The sequence below is a fragment of the Tupaia chinensis genome, unplaced genomic scaffold (genome assembly GCF_000334495.1).
Source record: "Tupaia chinensis unplaced genomic scaffold, TupChi_1.0 Scaffold140464_1, whole genome shotgun sequence".
NCBI classification, from domain to species: Eukaryota; Metazoa; Chordata; class Mammalia; order Scandentia; family Tupaiidae; genus Tupaia; species Tupaia belangeri.
The window spans coordinates 325,243-344,074 of record NW_006200341.1 but is presented as its reverse complement, the minus strand read 5'-3'; the positions used below and the strand labels follow the sequence as shown (position 1 = coordinate 344,074).

At 44.8% G+C, this 18,832-nt stretch overlaps 1 protein-coding gene across 2 annotated transcripts in view; it reads right to left on the bottom strand.

Moving 5' to 3' along the window:
• Positions 1 to 18,832, bottom strand: part of TARS3 (threonyl-tRNA synthetase 3) — a 69,991-nt gene that overhangs the window by 30,096 nt on the left and 21,063 nt on the right. For both annotated transcript variants that reach the window (XR_003546891.1, XM_027766058.1), the window contains exons 5-9: positions 17,485 to 17,549; positions 14,685 to 14,763; positions 13,240 to 13,386; positions 11,192 to 11,290; positions 3,162 to 3,328 (exon numbers count right to left, since the gene is read on the bottom strand). Coding sequence is in view for 1 of the 2 variants with exons in the window: in XM_027766058.1 (XP_027621859.1) it covers positions 3,162 to 3,328; positions 11,192 to 11,290; positions 13,240 to 13,386; positions 14,685 to 14,763; positions 17,485 to 17,549 (557 nt within the window). In the remaining variant the exon portion in view is untranslated. The remainder of the gene's footprint in view (positions 1 to 3,161; positions 3,329 to 11,191; positions 11,291 to 13,239; positions 13,387 to 14,684; positions 14,764 to 17,484; positions 17,550 to 18,832) is intronic.

The following is an 18,832-nucleotide window of genomic DNA, read 5'->3' as shown; positions in this document are numbered from 1 at the left end:
GCGTGCATGCCCAAGATCCCGAAAGGAGAATGGAGGAGAAGGGATTGCAGCGTGGACCATCCCCCTTGGGGGTGATTTCTCACTTTCTGTCTCTTTCTCTCTCTCTGTCTTTCTGGTGAAAGCACGTGCCTATAGCAAAAACAAACAAACAAAAAATCCAAAAAAAATCTATGGGGGTCAGCAGGTAGTGTAGTGGTTAAATAATTAAATAAGCTGGACTTCCACATAGCTGAACGTGGTTTGAATCCTGGACCTGGCAGTTTGCTTCTTCATTTCCCTCTGTCTCTCTCTGGTCAAACTAAAATAATAATAATAATAATAATAATAATGAATAAAATAATTTTTTGAGAGTTTTTTGTTATAGGGTGCGTGCACTCGCCAGAGAGACAGACAGAGACAGAGAGACAGAAAGTGAGAAATCACCCCCTAGGGGGGATGGCCATGCCACAATCCCTTCTCCTCCATTCTCCTCCTGGGATCTTTGGCATGGGTGTGAGTTTAAGCCACTGGGTCCGGGACTCGAACCGCCATCGACTACATGGGAGTACAGTGACATAGCCATTATGCAACTTCTGGTTTCAAGGTCAATTTTTTTTAATCTTTAGAAGGGGCAAAGAGTTTTCTACAGTGTTCAGAAGGGTCCTTTTTTTTTTTTTTTTAAGAATTATTTTATTTATTATCATCTTTGAATTTGACCAGAGAGAGACAGGGAAAGTGAGAAAGGAATCTACCAGGTCCAAGACTCGAACTGTGGTCGACCATGTGGGAGTCCAGCGCCTCTAACCACCATGCCACCTGCCAGCGCCAGCCCCCAGAGGTTCAACGGTTACCTTTAAGGTCAATTTCTTTGATACTATGTATGTTGATAATACAAAACTGTAATAGAGTTGGATTTTTTGTGGAGGATTATGTCTATTTATTTCCAGGTATAAATCTATTTGTCTTATAAGACTGGATTTGCATATTAGCTTTATGATAATTATAATCTTTCATAGACTCTAAGGCAATCTAGATTGTCAATTATACCTTTATTTTCTGTACCACTAAGAAAGAAATTAACCTAGTTATTAAATCGTGACATGTTGGGGCCAACAGATGACCTGGTGGTTAAGGCACTGGACTCCCACATGGCTGACAGCAGTTTGATTCCCAGACCTGGTGGCTTGCTTTCCCTCTTTCTCTGTCTCTCTCTGGGAGCACTTGTCCAACAGCAAATTAAATAATAATAAATTAGATTAAATAACCCATTCTTTTTATAAATGTGGCATGTTAACATGCCACCAGTGATAAGATGCATCCCAATTTCAGAGATTTTGAAATGTGGGGGGAGAAAGACATTTAAGAATCAGTAAACTCTAAGTCACTGATCTCTTTATAACTAGCCCCAAAGTATCTAAGAACTAAATGTTCTGCAAATGAGTGCATTTGAAATGTATTACTGTAAGGCAGAGAAATGCAACAATTTATAACATCATACATTGTATTATACTCTAAGCGGCACAAAGACTAAAGAATTTCCCTACCCTCCAAAGATTAAATTAAGTATTTAAAAGTAGGGACGATGGCATTAATGGTTATATTGCTAGACTCCCACGTAGTCAGCCATGGTTCGAGTCCTGGACCCGGCGGCTTGAAACTCATGCTGGGTGCGTGTGCATGTGTGCCTGAGATCCCCAGAGGAAAATGGAGAAGGGACTGCAGCGTGGCCATCCCACCTGGGGGGAGATTTTTGTTTTCTCTGTCTCTGTCTCTCTCTGTCTTTCTAGCAAGAGCATGTGCACTACAGGAAAAATAAAATCTCTTAAAAAATTATTGAAAAGTAAATTCAGGTGGCATAGTGGTTAAGGCAGATGGATCCCACATGGCCAATTTTGTGGTTTGAGTCCTGGACCCAGAAACTTGAATAACATGGTGGGCAAGCACGCCCAAGATCCCAAGAGAAGAAAGGAGGAGAAGGGATTGTAGCATGGGGGGTGATTTCACATGGACCCTCTCTCTCTGTTCCTTTCTTTTTCTGGCAAGCACATGTACTGTATGGAAAAGAAAGAGAACAGAAAATCCAAGGCCAGCCCCGTGGCCTAGTGGCTATAGGAACGGGATCCCTCATGGCTGACTGTGCGGTTCGAACCCCAGCCCCCAGGAGCTTAAAGAACAAAGCAAGCCTGGTAAGTGTATTTGTGTGTCTAAAATCTCAGCAGGACGCAGACATGGAGGAGAAGGGATTACACCATGACCGTGCCCCATTGTGAAGCGTTTTCTTTCTTTTTCTTTCTATCTCTCTCTGTCTTGCCCTCGTAAGCACATGTGTCCTCTAGCAAATTAAAAAAAATAAAAGTCATCCTCTAGAATGAAGTGACTTGGTAAAGATGTCTAGCGACCACCACTCTTCAGATGTAAGGAAGCTTTTAATTTTTAAAAGCAACATAATATTCAACACAAATTATGATGACGTGTGCTACATACTCCTAGGCAAAGATAATACTTCGCTTTTTCAAAAAAAATGAATTACTTTATTGATTATTATGATTTTTAAAAATTTTCTAGATGGCACATATGCTCACCAGGGAGAAAGAAAGTGAGAACGCAAGCTGCCAGGTCCGGGATCAAACTGCAGTCAGCCACGTGGGATTCCAGCACCACAACTACCACATCAGCTGCTGGTCTCCATGCTCCACTTTCTTTTTTAAGATTTTATTTAAAATTTGGGACCAGCAGTTAGCATAATGGCTATGTCGCTGGACTCCCATGTAGTTGACCGCGGTTTGTGTCCCAGACCCGGTGGCTCAAACTCACGCCGGGCGCGTGTGCGTGCGTGCCCAAGATCCCGAGAGGAGAATGGAGGAGAAGGGATTGCGGCGTGGCCATCCCCCCTGGGGGGTGATTTCTCGCTTTCTGTCTCTCTGTCTCTCTCTGTCTTTCTGGTGAGCGCATGTGCCCTATAGCAACAATCTCTCCAAAAAAAAAAAAAAAAGATTTAAAAGTTTTCAAATGTATTATTATTTTTTACTTTCATCAGAGGGAGGCAGAGAAAGAGAGGGGGAGAAAGTGAGAAAGCAAGCTGCCCGGTCTAGGACTCAGACTGTGGTCGGCCATGTGGCACTTGAGCGTCTTAACCACCGTACCATCTGCCAGCCCCCGTATGCTTCCCTTTTAATACTTACCAGTGCCCTGGGCAGTTCATGGGTTTGAGGGCGAATGTGTCCTTTTCGACGTCAAAGGTAAACATATTCTCACTGTAATGCTGCCAGTGGCCAGAGGCTTCCCAGAGTCTGCTGTTGTACATGTTGGGGGAGAGAACTTCTGTGAAGTCCCGTCTGTGGTACTCCTCCTTTAAGACAAACGCAGTCAGTGTTGAATTCTGCTAAGAAAGATCAGGACGCCGTGCAATTAACACTATGAGCAGATATTCATGCTAATCTTTCATGACTGTACTCTTAGTTTTAGGGCCAGCAGGTGGCGTAGTGGTTAAGGCAGCTGGATCCCATGTGGCGGACTCTGTGGTTAAGTGCTGGACCCAGTGGTTTAAAAATCACACTGGGCACATGTGCATGCGAGCCCCAAATCCTGAGGGGAGAATGGAAGAGAAGGGATTGCAGCATGGCCATCCTCCTCGGGGGATGACTTCTCACCTTCCCTCTTTCTCGCTCTGTTTCTTTGTAGGGAGTGCACATGACTTATGGCAAAAATTTGGAAAAAAAAATTCTCTTAAGTGGGTTAAAAGGTTTTTGCTATAGGGTGCGTGCGCTCACCAGAAAGACAGAGAGAGACAGAGAGACAGAAAGCGAGAACTCACTCCCCAGGGGGGATGGCCACGCCACAATCCCTTCTCCATTCTCCTCTCGGGATCTTGGGCACGCACGCACAAGTGCCCGGCGTGAGTTTAAGCCACCGGGTCCGGGACTTGAACCGCAGTCAGCTGTGTAGGAGTCCAGTGCCTTACATACTACATCACCTGCTGTCCTGCCCCCCCTTTTTTTGAGAAGTTTTCGCTACAGGGCGCGTGCACTCACCAGAGAGAGAGAGACATAGAGACAGAAAGTAAGAAATCACCCCCCAGGGGGGATGGTCACGCCGCAATCCCTTCTCCTCCATTCTCCTCTCGGGATCTTGGGCACGCACGCACATGCGCCCGGTGTGAGTTTTAAGCCACGGGGTCCAGGACGCGAACCGCGGTCGAATACATGGGAGTCCAGCGACATAGCCATTACGCTAACTGCAGGCCCCTGAAATGGCAGTTCTAAGGTACTACGCTTTGGAACACTGTGCTAGGTGGCCATAGACAATCAGAACAGAATTTCGAAACAGAGGACCACGGGATAATGTTACTGGAGACGGACATTAGCACAGTACCAAAAATGAACAGCGGTAACACTGTTGCCTTGGTAACATGAAATAGAAAGGGTACCCAAAGAACTCATGGGGATAAACAGGGCAAGGTCCAGGAAGAATGCAGAAAGGGGTAACGCCTTCTAGCTATCTACGGATAAAATACAAGAAGAGAGATTAATAAGAGATGGAACTAATTACGTTTTGGAGTCATATTTGGAGGAATATAAAAGGGCCAGGACCTGCTGAGTTCAAAAATTAAACTTCCTGGGACCAGCAGTTGGCATAATGGCTGTGTCGCTGGACTCCCACATAGTCGACCCTGGTTTGAGTCCCGGATCCGGTGGCTTAAACTCACGCCGGGCGTGTGTGCGTGCGTGCCCAAGATCCCTAGAGGAGAATGGAGGAGAAGGGATTGCGGTGTGGCCATCCCCCAGGAGGGGTTATTTCTCACTTTCTGTCTCTCTGTCTCTCTCTCTCTGTCTGTCTGGTGAGTACATGTGCCCTATAGCAAAAACCTCTCCAAAAAAAAAGAAAGAAATTTCCTTATCCTTAGGATTTCTGAATAAAAGATTCACAAGACAAGAAGAAGGAAAAGATAAAATTCGGATGACAATAAAACATGGCCTTAGGGTACATATCTTATGTGTGTGCCCGTATGCATGCGTATGTGGGTTTAAGGTCCCCTGTGACGTGTATAGAGACTCTCAAAGTCTTAACAGAGGGCTTTGCAGCAAACCCTCTCAGTTAAACAGGAAGGTTTCAAGAATTTTTTTCCCCATTATGACTTACCTGGGGTGGCGTAGTGGTTGAGGTGCTGGACTCCCACATACCCGGCCACAGTTTGAGTCCCAGACCCGGCAGCCTAAGACTCAAGCTGGCTGCATGTACATGTGTGTCCAAAATCCCGACAGGAGAGTGAAGGAGAAGGGGCTGATCTCTCACTTTCTCTCTGTATCTCTGTCTCTCCACTGAGCACATGCACCCTATAGCAAAAATCTCTTTAAAAAAATGATTTACCTTTATTTATCATTATTATGACTAATTTTTCCCAGACCCGGCAGCCTAAGACTCAAGCTGGCTGCATGTACATGTGTGTCCAAAATCCCGACAGGAGAGTGAAGGAGAAGGGGCTGATCTCTCACTTTCTCTCTGTATCTCTGTCTCTCCACTGAGCACATGCACCCTATAGCAAAAATCTCTTTAAAAAAATGATTTACCTTTATTTATCATTATTATGACTAATTTTTCATTTGCTGCAGGACATGTGTGCTCACCAGAGAGAGAGCGAGAGAGAGATAGAGAGAAAGAGAGAGAGAGAAGAAAGTGAGAAAGCAAGCCGAGTCTGGGACTTAAACCATGGTTGGCCATGTGGGAGTCTATTGCCTTAACCACCACACCACCTGCTAGACCCAAGGTTTTCAAGAATCTTAAGTGTAGGGGCCAGCAGGTGGCATGGTGGCTAAGTGCACTGGACTCCCACATGGCTGACCACAGTTCGAGTCCTGGACCTGGCAACTTGCTTTTTCTCTTTCTCTCTGTGTCCCTCTCTGGTCAAATTAAAATAAGTAAATAAATAAATAAAGTTAAATAAAATAATTCTTAAAAAAATAAAAAGAACTTTAAGTGTATCATCTCATAGCAGCCCTCACAAGCAGCAGCAGATAGAGAAGGATCTCAGAAGGTCTCAGAAAGAGTTAAGTATGGCTTTTGTCTGTCAGTGTTGATTATAAATGTACATTCTCTTCCTTGTTATCTGTGAGCTTTGCACCTGTGGATTCGACTAACTGCACTCAGAAAACGCTCAAAAAAAAAAAAAAAACCTAAAACCTGTTTTAAACAATATGATAACATGGTACCAGCAGATGGCATAATGGCTATGTCACTGGACTCCCATGTAGTTGAACGTGGTTTGAGTCATGCACCCGGTGGCTTAAACTCACACCGGGCGCATGTGCTTTGCTTGCCCAGGATCCTGAGAGGAGAATGGAGAAGGGATTGCAGTGTGGCCATCCCCCCTGGGAGATGATTTCTCGCTTTCTGTCTCTCTGTCTTTCTGGCACGTGCACATGCCTATAGCAAAAACCTCTTCAAAAAAACAGCAAACAAAAACAATATGATAACAATATAGTAGAAATGAAATATACAGTATAGCAATTGCTTATATAGCACTCTATTAGGTATTATAACTAATCAAGAGATGACTAAAGCATACTAGAGGGTGTGTGTTAGGTTTTTGTTTGTTTTGTTTTAGGTTTTTGCCATAGGGCACACGCATTTGCCAGGGAGAGAGAGAAAGTGAGAACTCACCCACAAGGGGGAAGATCACACCACTATCCCTTTTCCTCCACTCTCCTCCTTGGTTTTTGGGCACACATGCACAAGCGTTCGGTGTGATTTTCAAACTGCTGGGCTAGAGCTCAGAGCGCGGTAGACTATGTGGAAGTCCAGTGCTTTAGATACTGCCACTTGCTGGCCCCTGTGTGTTGGCTTCTATATGCAAATATTATTGGGTCATCGGAAAAGTCATGACACATTTTTGCATAGAAAATACTCCATGGGACCAGCAGTTAGCGTAATGGCTATGTTGCTGGACTCTCATGTAATTGACCACGGTTCAAGTCCCGGACCCGGTGGTTTAAACTCATGCTGGGCGCATGTGCATGTATACTCAAGATCCCGAGAGGAGAATGGAGGAGAAGGGATTGCGATGTGGCCATCCCCCCTGGGAGTGATTTCTCGCTTTCTGTCTCTCTGTATCTGTCTTTCTGGAGAGCGCACAGAGAAAAGCCTCCCCAAAAAAAAAAAAAAAAAAGAAAGAAAGAAAAGAAAAGAAAATGCTTCATGACTTTTTCAATGACCCAGTGTATAAGGAATTTGAGCATCGCAGATTTTGTTCTCCACGGGGGTGGGGAGCGTCCTGGAACCAATCTCCTATGGATACCAAGCGTCAATGTATATAAAATAACTCTCGAAATTTTAAAAGGAATAGCACTCGCCTTCACCGAAAGGAACAGAGCCAGTACAAAATGCATCGGGGTGTCAGGCCTCCTGGCCTTCAACCAGGAGGCACCCGGCTGGTAACACTGACAAAGCTACTCAGAGGTGCACACCCACAGTTTCTTATGGAAAAGAAAGGACTACGAGGAGGGCAGAACCACAGCCCAGAGGGAGTAAAACTACGTGCATATGTCCTAATCAATGCATGTTTTTTTTTTTTTTTTCAAGAGAGAATTTTGCTATAGGGCACTCGCCAGAGAGACACAGAGACACAGAAAGCGAGAAATCACCCTCTAGGGGGGATGGCCATGTCACAATCCCTTCTCCATTCCCCTCTCAGGATTTCGGGCATGCACGCACACACACTCGGTGTGAGTTTTAAGTCACCGGGTCCGGGACTTGAACTATGGTCAACCACATGGGAGTCCAACGAAGTAACCATTACACCAACTGCTGAGCCTTCAATGTGCATTTTTTGACCCTGGAGCAGGGATAACTGGTAGATACCAGAATGTCCTCCTACTCTCTCCCACCCCCTTTTGAATGGGAGTACGTAGTGCCTCCTTTTTCATTACTGTCATTTTATAATGTGGAGGGATGGGTGACATGGTCAGCAGATAACTCGTCTCTGCAGGCCACAGGTCTTCAGATAGAGAGCAACGTACTAGATCTGTACCCCAAGAAATGCACCTGAGGGGTCTCGACTACACCGAAGGCGCCTCACCTGCACCTCGAACTGACTCAGACGGCATATTACTGTACATTGAGCTGAGAGGGGGTAATCAGATGACACTTGGCATAGTTTGTTACCAGGTAATACATTAGAAGGGCAAAACTGACCTTCCTCCAGTCTTCTGGGGCTGGAGACACAGACCCACCCACCCCACCAATCAACTGGAAACCCTTGAGGTCTATGCTCTAGAAGTAGGGATGAAGCAGAGTTTTCGTTTTTTTTTTTGTTTGTTTGTTTTTTAAGTTTTTAAAATTTAACTTTATTGGAACCAGCAGTTAGCATAATGACTATATCGCTGGACTCCCATGTAATCGACAGAGGTTCAAGTCCCGGACCAGTGGCTTAAACTCACGTCGGGCGCGTGTGCGTGCGTGCCCAAGATCCTGAGAGGAGAATGGAGGAGAAGGGATTGTGGCGTGGCCATCCCCCCTGGGGGGTGATTTCTCGCTTCCTGTTCTTCTGTCTCTCTCCGTCTCTCTGGCAAGCACATGTGCCCTGTAGCAAAAACCTCTCCAAAAAAATTAAAAAAAAGAAAAGAAAGAAATTAACTTTCTTTCTTTCTTTTAATTTGACCAGAGAGGGACAAGGCGAGAGAGAGAGAACAAGCGAGAGAGAGCAAAAGCGAGAAAGCAAGCCACCAGGTCCGGGACTTGAACAGCCTTATGGGAGTCCAGTGCTCATAACCTCTGTGCCAACTGCTTGCCCCTAGACTGAGTCTTCTTAAACTGAAGCCTCACCCTAGCCCAGCTCAATTTCTGACTGGGCTACATGATAAGTCTTCAATCTCTGCAAAGGGTGAGTGCTCCAGTGGGAGGGGACATCACCTACAGCCTCCACAGTTATTTTATATACACCAACGGATACATAATTTAAGAATTATTATATGGGTTATCAGAAAAGTTAGGAGATATTTTTCTTTTCTTTTCTCTTCTTTTTCTTTTTTTGGAGAGGTTTTTGCTATGGGGCACGTGCGCTCGCCAGAAAGACAGAGAGAGACAGAGAGACAGAAAGCGAGAAATCACCCCCCATGGGGGATGGTCACGCCGCAATCCCTTCTCCTCCATTCTCCTCTCGGGATCTTGGGCATGTACGCACATGCGCCCGGTGTGAGTTTAAGCCACCGGGTCTGGGACACGAACCGCGGTCGACTACGTGGGAGTCCAGCGACAGCCATTACGCTAACTGCTGGTTCCCGAGTCCTGCAGTTTTAACGACAAAGTCTGACGATAAATTAGTGATAGGCTCACAGGAAACTGAGTAAATGATCATTTTTATGAAAACGTCTGACGATAAATTAGTGATTGGCACATAGGAAACTAAGTGATCATTTTAAGCAAGTAGTAATAATAGGAAAAATGAAATAGGCAAGAATAGAAATATAACCCTGACAGTCCCCATGGATCACTTCTGAATACAATCTAGGCAGTCCCAATCATGTAAACACTAGAGATTTCCCAATCTGTGAACTTCTATTACACAAGTAGATTTTTGTTTATTTGTTTTTGTTTTGTTTGTTCATTTTTTAGCGATAGGGCATGTGCGATCACTGGAGAGAGACAGAGAGGGAAAGTGAGCATTCACTCCCTAGAGGGGATGGCCACACCGCAATCCCTTCTCCTCCAGTCTCCTCCCAGGATCTTGGGCATGCATTCATTCACATGGGTATGGTGTGATTCTTAAGCTGTTGGGTCCAGGACTCGAACCTCAAAGTCAGCCATTTGGGACCCAGCACCTTAACCTCAACGCCACCTGCTCACCTACAAGTATGTATGTATGTATGTGTGTGTACGTATATATATATATACAAGACGAGAATGGAAGAGAAGGGACTTCAGTGTATATATATATACATATACACACACACATATATAAATTTTTTTGAGAGGTTTTTGCTATAGGGCACGTGCACTCACCAGAAAGACAGAGAGAAACAGAGAGACAGAAAGTGAGAAATCACCCCCAGGGGGGATGGCCACATTGCAATTCCTTCTCCTCCATTCTCCTCTCGGGATCTGGGGTACACACCATATGCACCTGGCGTGAGTTTAAGCCACCAGGTCCGGAACTTGAATCGTGGTCGACTACATGGGAGTCCAGAGACATAGCCATTATGCCAACTGCTGATCCCCACAAGTAGATATTTTACACAATGATTTTTTTCACTCTTTTCTCTGAAACTGCCCAATCACCTGGGAGTCACAGCACAGACAACAGAGGAGCGCCAGAGTTCTGGGGACCCTATTTTGAAAGCCAATGCTCCGTAATTTAGCATTCAGAGTCAGAGGAGACATTTTCTCTTTTCTTCTCTTTTATAAGCAGGTCTGTACTTGGTTTTGTACTTACCTTAATATCCTACATACTGTAAGAAGTTATACGGGCAATATGTGCAGTTCACAAAAATCCAAGAATGCATTTATGCATCCAGAGAAAACAGACATTATTCCTGTTTTTTTGTTTCTTTTTCTTTTTCTTTTCTTTTTTTACTTACTGGAGAGACAGAGACAGATGGAGAGAGAGAAAATGGGATGGCCATACTGGAGTCCCTTCTCTTCCATTCTCCTCTTGGGATTTTGGGCACGCATGCAGTGTGCCTGGTGTGGGTTTTGAGTTGCTGCATCTGGACTCAAACCATGGTCAGCCATGTGGGAGTCCAGCGCCGTAACCACTATGCCACCTGCTGGCCCCCATCCCATAATTTTATTAGTGGGCACAATCCACTGTTTTGCTTCGACTTCCTCAATTCTTTCTATTATTACCAGGAAACAGTTTATAGCAATGCTTGGCCATTTTATTTTATTTTATTTATTGGAGAGGTTTTTGCTAGAGGGCGCGTGAGCTCGCCAGACAGACAGAGAGAGACAGAGAGACAGAAAGCGAGAAATCACCCCCCGGGGGGATGGCCACGCCACAATCCCTTCTCCTCCATTCTCCTCTCGGGATCTTGGGCACACACGCACACGTGCCTGGTGTGAGTTTAAGCCACCGGGTCTGGGACTCGAACCACGGTCGACTACATAGGAGTCCAGCGACATAGCCATTATGCTAACTGCTGGCCCCTGGCCATTTTATTATGAGAGAAAACAGCAAAATGGAAAATGAAATGAAGCACAAACATCTAAAAAATTAACTCACTCGTATGAAATCCATCAGTGTGTTATAAATGAAGGCTCCTCGGGGAAGAAAAAAACAGCTACCAGGACTCAGATCATGGAAGAAGAAAAGTTCTTGCTCCTATAGAGTAAAACAACAACGACGTGTCAACTTTCACCTGCTGCTGCCACCCCCTGCACACACATGATGTGCTGGGAAGAAAAGAAAGCGTACGATCAGTTATTATTTCCGTCTTCTAATAAAAGACATGCCCGGGAACCGGCAGTTAGCGTAATGGCTATGTCACTGGACTCCCACGTAGTCGACCGTGGTTCGCGTCCCGGACCCGGTGGCTTAAAACTCACGCCGGGCGCGTGTGCATGCATGCCCAAGATCCCGAGAGGAGAATGGAGGAGAAGGGACTGCGGCGTGACCATCTCCCCCGGGGGGTGATTTCTCGCTTTCTGTCTCTCTGTCTCTCTCTCTGTCTGTCTGGCGAGAGCACGTGCCCCAAATCAAAATCCTCTCCAAAAAAAAAAAAAAAAAAAGGACATGCCAAGGCCCTTCACTGTACACCTAACTATATGGTTATTTTACACATGCTATTAAATTCACATTTAAAGCTATATAGCCTAGAACTTACTTTTATGTCACCTTTTGTTATTTGGTGCTAATTCTTTAATTCTTTCTTTCTTTTCTTTTCTTTTTTTTTTTTTTGGCCATAGGGTATGTGTGCTCACCAGAGAGAGACAGAGACAGAGAAAGTGAAAAGTCACTACCCAAGGGAATCCCTTCTCTTCCAGTCTCTTAGGATTTGGGACATGCATGCATATGCACCCGGCGTGATTTTAAGCCGCTAAGTCCAGGACTCTTCCCATGGTCAGCCAAGTGGGAATCTAGTGCCTTAATCACCATGCCACCTGCTGGCTCCATCTTTTTCTTTTTTTTTTTTTATAAGTTGCTACTGGGCACATGTGCTCGCTAGAGGGAGCCTGGGTAGGGGGCACCACTCGGTGGAGAAGGTCACACTGCAATCTGTTTTCTTCCATTCTCCCTTCCGGATTTTGGGCATGCACACACATGCGCCCAGTGCATTTTTCAAGCTGCTGAGTCCAGGACTCGAACAATACAGTCAACTATGTGGGATCCAGCCACCTTAACCACGAGGTCACTGGCTGGCCCTGCTGCTAATTTTCTCTGTACACTTCGGGGATGGATCTTATGGGGAGACCACAGAGCAGAAAGGTCTGAGAAGGTCATTGCACGAGCTGGGCTTTAAGTGATAGTGATTATGGCTGTCACTTGCTGAGAACCTGCCCTGAGCCGTGCAGCTTCATCCAGTGTCTGTGTTCATATCACCCTGCAAGGCTACTCAGCAAGAGAAGGGTACAGAGCTGTGTAATTGAATGCCTCACCCATCAGCTGACACCGCCAGTAAGAGCTGAGACTAAAGGCCAGGTCGACCGCCTTCCAAATCGATTTGTTCTTTCTACGTACTGCTCTGCTTCCCATATAGAAAATATGCTACCAAATGTACACAATTAGAAAAACATTTATATCGTGACAAATGGAAGAAAAGGTGGTAATTTTTAAGATCTTCTAAAAGACAGAGGAAGGACAGAGGTTAGCAGATGCTTGGGGTTATTAGAATGAAAGAACGTAACAGTAAAACAGGGGGAGCTGAGGAGGAGAAATATATATTTTTTTTTGAGAGAGAGATTTTCACTGTAGGGTGCGTGCGCTCGCCAGACAGACAGAGAGAGGCAGAGAGACAGAAAGTGAGAAATCACCCCCCGGGTGGATGGCCACGCCGCAATCCCTTCTCCTCCATTCTCCTCTCGGGATCTTGGGTACACACGCACATGCACCTGGCATGAGTTTAAGCCACCGGGTCTGGGACCCGAACCATGGTCAGTTACATGAGAGTCAGGCGACATAGCCGTTACGCCCACTGCTGGTCCCAGATAAATAAAATTTTTTAAAAATTCTTAAAAAACAAACAAACAGAAATAATTTAGTTAGGCGGGACATAGTCATAAGCCAAGGGAGGGATGTTCCTGCCTCAGTCCTGACTGAGCAATGCGGCATACCTTCCCAATCTTCCTGTGATCTCGGTTCTTGGCCTCCTCTTGGAACTTTTCCCAGCTTTTCATCATCTTGTTATCAGGAAAGGATATCCCATAGATCCTCTGCAACGTTTCCATTTCAGGATTGCCCTCCCAGTATGTGCTGGAATTCTGAATATCAAACAAGCTTTTGGTAAATTTATCATATATGTGATCAGAACCATGCCTGCTCTTAAATACGTACACGATTTTCCGTTATGACGTCAACCTAGCTTACGGAAAGACTTCCACGGCACTGGGAAGCATCTGCAGTTGATTCTAACGACCCCTTCCCAGCCCCATTCACCCCATTAAGCAGTAAATTATGTAGAGTCTGCTATGGATTCCAGAAATGAAAGTGAGAAGAACAGAGAGATGGCTGAACACCAACTGCTACCACTCAGGAGGGAGCAGAAGAGGCAGGAGGTCCAGGGAGAGAAAGACCAGCTTTGCTGATCCATACTCAGTGGTTAAGAAGGTTCATATTGGGCCAGCAGGTGGCAGGGTGGTTAAGGCACTGGACTTGCACATGATCAATCACAGTTCGAGTCCTGGACCCGGCAGCTTGAAATCACCCTGGGCGTGTGTCCACGCATGCACCAAATCCTGAGAGGACAACAGAGGAGAACAGATTGTGGTGTGACCATCCCCCCAGGGGGTGATTTTTCACTTTCTCTCTCTCTCTCTGGCGAACACATGCACCCTATGGCAAAAACCTATAAAAAGAAAAAAAAAAAAGATAAATGGTTAAATGCTGTTCTCCAGTCCAGCCTGGAAAGGTTGCGACTACAAAACCAGTCCCCCACCTTCTCGTTCCAGAGCAATATTTTCACCATGGTACCAGCATCTCACTTGTGTTTTTCTTGTTCCTACAGCACACAGTTCTTACAAGCAGACAGATCTTCTTGCTCACCTTAGTGTGATTCAAGAAAACCCCAGTGTACCAACGATATTTTAAAATATATGGAGAAGAAATGCATTGTAACGCTTACAAGAAGGCTAAATAGTAAATGAAAATGACATATAGCATTCTAATTATCAGTTGTTTTTTTTTTTTTTTTGAGAGGTTTTTTGCTATAGGGCGCATGCGCTTGCCAGAAAGACAGAGCCAGAGAGACAGAAAGTGAGAAATCACCCCCCAGGGGGGAGGGCCACGCTGCAATCCCTTCTCCTCCATTCTCCTCTCGGGATCTTGGGCACGCATGCACACACGCCCGGCGTGAGTTTAAGCCACCGGGTCCGGGACGCGAACCATGGTCAACTACATAGGAGTCCAGCGACATGGCCATTACGCCAACTGCTGGTCCCATTAAAGTTTTAAAACTCTATTATCTCTAGTGAAAATATCACAATGTACAGGCTATATGACTGAAATTCCTTATTATCTAGTTCACCTGAAATCTACTCTATTAAAAAATAATTATACATACCTTGAAAATTTTTATGGCTTTAATTTTTCCAGTGTGTCTTACATGGGGGCCTTTACAAAGGTCAATGAGTGGACCGCACCTACAATGAAGCATTTAGGACATGGTGACACAGTTACAGCTGTTTGGACTACACACTAGAAACTATATTCTTTTCTTTCTTTTTTTCTTTTTGAGAGATGTTTGCTATAGGGTGCAAGTGCTCGCCAGAGAAAGAAGAGAGACAGAAAGTGAGAAGCTGCCATTTCTTCTCATTCTCCTTTTGCGATTTTAGGCATGCACGCACATTCACCTGGTGTGAGTTTCGAGCCGCTGGGTCCAGGACTTGAACTGCAGTCAGCCACATGGGAGTCCTGTGCCTTAACCACTAGGCCACCTACTGCCTCCCTCCCAATTCCCATTTATTTTTGTTATAGGGTATGTGCTTGCTGAAGAGAAACAGAGAGAGGGAAAGCGAGAAATCAGTCCCTGGGGGGATGGCCACACCGCAATCCCTTCTCCTCCATTCTCCTTTCAGAATCTTGGGCACGCATGCACACGTGCCCGGCATGAGTTTAAGCCACCGGGTCTAGGACTTGAACCATGGTCGACTACATGGGAGTCCAGCGACAGCCATTATGCCAACTGCTGGTCCCTGGCGTGAGTTTTAAATTGCTGGGTCTGGGACTCTAACTGCAGTCAGGTATGTGGGAGTCCAGGGATGCAACCATTACGCCATCTTCTGGTCCCTTTTGGGGCAATTTTTAACTTGAAGTCAAAGAGAGGCGATTCTTCTAGCCTCAGATCCCAATCTGCCCTCCTTTGCTAAAATTCAAAAGCCCCAGAACATCTTAAAGACACTGGGTGTATAGGGACTCCACTTTTTTTTTTTTAAAGAATTATTTTATTTAACTTTATTTATTTATTTTAGTTTGACGTGAGAGGGACAGAGCGAGTAAGACAGAGAGAGGGAAAGTAAGAAAGCAAGCCATCAGGTCCTGGACTCGACCTGTGATTGGCCATGTGGGAGTCCAATGCCCTTAACCACCATACCACCTGCTGGGTCCAGGGACGCCACTTTTGTCACAGTCTAAGGCTCTCAAAAACGGGCTCTTGTCGCAAAATCAGAAAGCCACTTCTTTGTTCTACACTAATTTTCTTTCTTTCTTTTTTTCTTTTTTTTTTTTTTTAGAGGTTTTTGCTATAGGACGCGTGTGCTCGCCAGACAGACAGAGAGAGACAGAGAGACAGAAAGCAAGAAATCACCCCCCAGGGGGGATGGTCACGCTGCAATCCCTTCTCCTCCATTCTCCTCTCGGGATCTTGGGCACGCACGCACACATACCCAGTGTGAGTTTAAGCCACCGGGTCCGGGACTTGAACTACGGTTGACTACGTGGGAGTCCGGTGACATAGTCATTACGCTAACTGCTGGTCCCAGTTCTACACTAATTTTCAAGACTGAAAATGATACATTAAAAAATAAAACCAAGGGGCCAGCAGATGGCATATGGTTATGGCGATGTGGCTGGATTCCCACATAGCCAATGGCAGTTCAAGTCCCAGATCTGGAGGTTTGAAACTCACTCCAGGTACATGTGCCCAAGATCCCTGAGAGGAGAATGGAGGAGAAGGGATTACAGCGTGGCCATCTCCCCTGGGGGGTGATTTCTCACTTCCTGTCTCTCTGTTTCTGTCTGGTAAGTGCCTGCACCCTCTAGCAAAAATCTCTCAAATAAACAAACAAATAAATCCCAAGGCTTTTGTTTGTTTGTTTTAGACCCTTTAATTTTGTGACAAAATGCTTAATTGCCTTGTAGCTTATTAAAACAGAAGGCTGATCTACAATGCAAACCTCAGGTGAAAGTTGAGGTCAGAGGTGACCCCATCATTATTAGGTTATTGCTAAAGTCGTGACGCATTTTTGCTAGAAAAACAGAGAAAAATACCGGGCTGTAGGTGGGGATTCCTTTACACATATCATGAACAAAGACCCCCAAATCTTAATAAATACAGACTTCTCTTTAAGTTCAGAAATGCCAACAGAATTAAAATATGAACAACACATAGGTCAGAGGAAAGGTTACTTAATATCAACTGATTTAGTAAGGAAAGTACCACCTTAACTATTCCAACCAATGTTAAATGTTTCTCAAAGGTCACTGGTTGGTTAAACCCAGTAGTGAATACAAAAGAGACTAGTTTACAGAATGAGTATCTTTTTCTTTCCTTTTTTTTGGGAGAGGTTTTTGCTATAGGGCATGTGCGCTCACCAGAAAGACAGAGACAGACAGAGAGATAGAAAGCGAGAAATCACTCCCCAGGGGGGGATGGCCACACCGCAATCCCTTCTCCTCCATTCTCCTCCCAGGATCTTGGGCACGCACACACACACGCCCGGTGTGAGTTTAAGCCACCGGTCCAGGACACGAACCGCAGTCGACTACATGGGAGTCCAGCGACATAGCCATTACGCTAACTGCTAGTCCCTTCTAAGTAAATAATTCTTTTTTTTTTTTTAAAAAAAAGAAACAAATTCCTTTCCCTAATAGCTCACCAAAATGAGGGGCCCCAGGTTAACACAGTCTCACCCACATGGAAGAAGATCCCCAGGAAATAAAATCTGGGTCTCAGTACCATCCTGCTAACTACCAAAGAGAAAATTAATCATTTCCTCTTGGCAATAACATTTTGAGCTCCAAACGGAAGTATATTAACTATGCAACTTTACCAATAATCCACCCAACAGAAACCAAATTCAGTTTTTACTGCGAATGTCCTCCACGTTACCACTGAGAATTGCGTAACATGTATCCACACGAACCTGTACACCGTGGTAGTCGGAGTGTTCACTTTCTCATTCAGTATGCGGCATTTGAATTTATTGTACTGCAAAGAAAAATACAGTCACACAGAATTACATGTGATGTTTAAATGAAAAAAAAAAAAATCACTACTTTTCTCAAGAAATGTTGAATTGCCATTTACTATGGTCGAGGTGCTGAGATACTTGGGAATACGAAAAAGGCCACAGCCTGGCATTGAACCGTCCAGGAGGAGACTCACAAGCCCACCTGGCAACAGGGCACATAAGAGTTTGGGACCAGCAGTTGGCGTAATGGTTATGTCGCTGGACTCCCATGCAGTATACCGCGGTTCGAGTCCCGGACCCGGTGGCTTAAACTCACACTGGGCACGTGTGCGTGCGTGCCCAAGATCCCGAGAGGAGAATGGAGGAGAAGGGACTGTGGTGTGGCCATCCCCGCTGGGGGGTGATTTCTCTGTCTGTGTCTTTCTGGTGAGTGCATGCATCCTATACCAAAAACCTCTCCAAACAAAAAAATAAGACAATTACAACAAATAAATAAATTAAATAAAAAGACAATTACAACAAATAAATAAATTAAAAATACAATTAGAAGTACTTTTAAAAACAGGGGCCAGTAGGTGGCATGGTGGTTAAAGGCACTGAACTCCCACATGGCTAACCAAGGTTCGAGTCCTGGACCTGGCAGCTTGCTTTCCTTCTCTCTGTCTCTCTCTTGCTCTCTTTCTCTCACACTCTGTCTCTCTCTGGTCCAATTAAAATGAATAAATGAATTAAATAAAGTTATTATTTAAAAAATACTTTTAAAAATAGCTTATTATGTTTATTTTGATTACATGTGGAATTAATAATGTTGATGTATTGAGTTAAATAAAAATATTAAAACTACTTGAACGTTTCTTTCACTTTTAAATTGTGGCTACCAGCCAGCAGGTGGCATAGTGCTAAGGTGCTCCCTTCCCACATGGCAAACCACGGTTCAAGTCCTGAACCTGATGGCTTGCTCTCTCTCTCTCTCTTTCTGTGGTGAGCGCATATGCCCTATATCAAAATTTTCAAACTTAATAATAACAGGGGGCAGCAGATGGCATGGTGGTTAAGGTGCTATACTCCCACATGGCTGGCCGTGGTTCAAGTCCTGGACCTGGCGGCTTGCTTTCTCACTTTCTCTCTCTCTCTCTGTTTCCGTCAGGTCAAATGAAAAAGTAAATAATAAGGACAAATAAAATTAAATAAATCTTTAAAAGATAATAAGTAAAAATAAATAAATATTTAAAAAAACCACAAGCCCCCAAATATTGGGTTGTTGGGAAAGTCATGATGAATTTTTTTTTTTTTTTTTTGG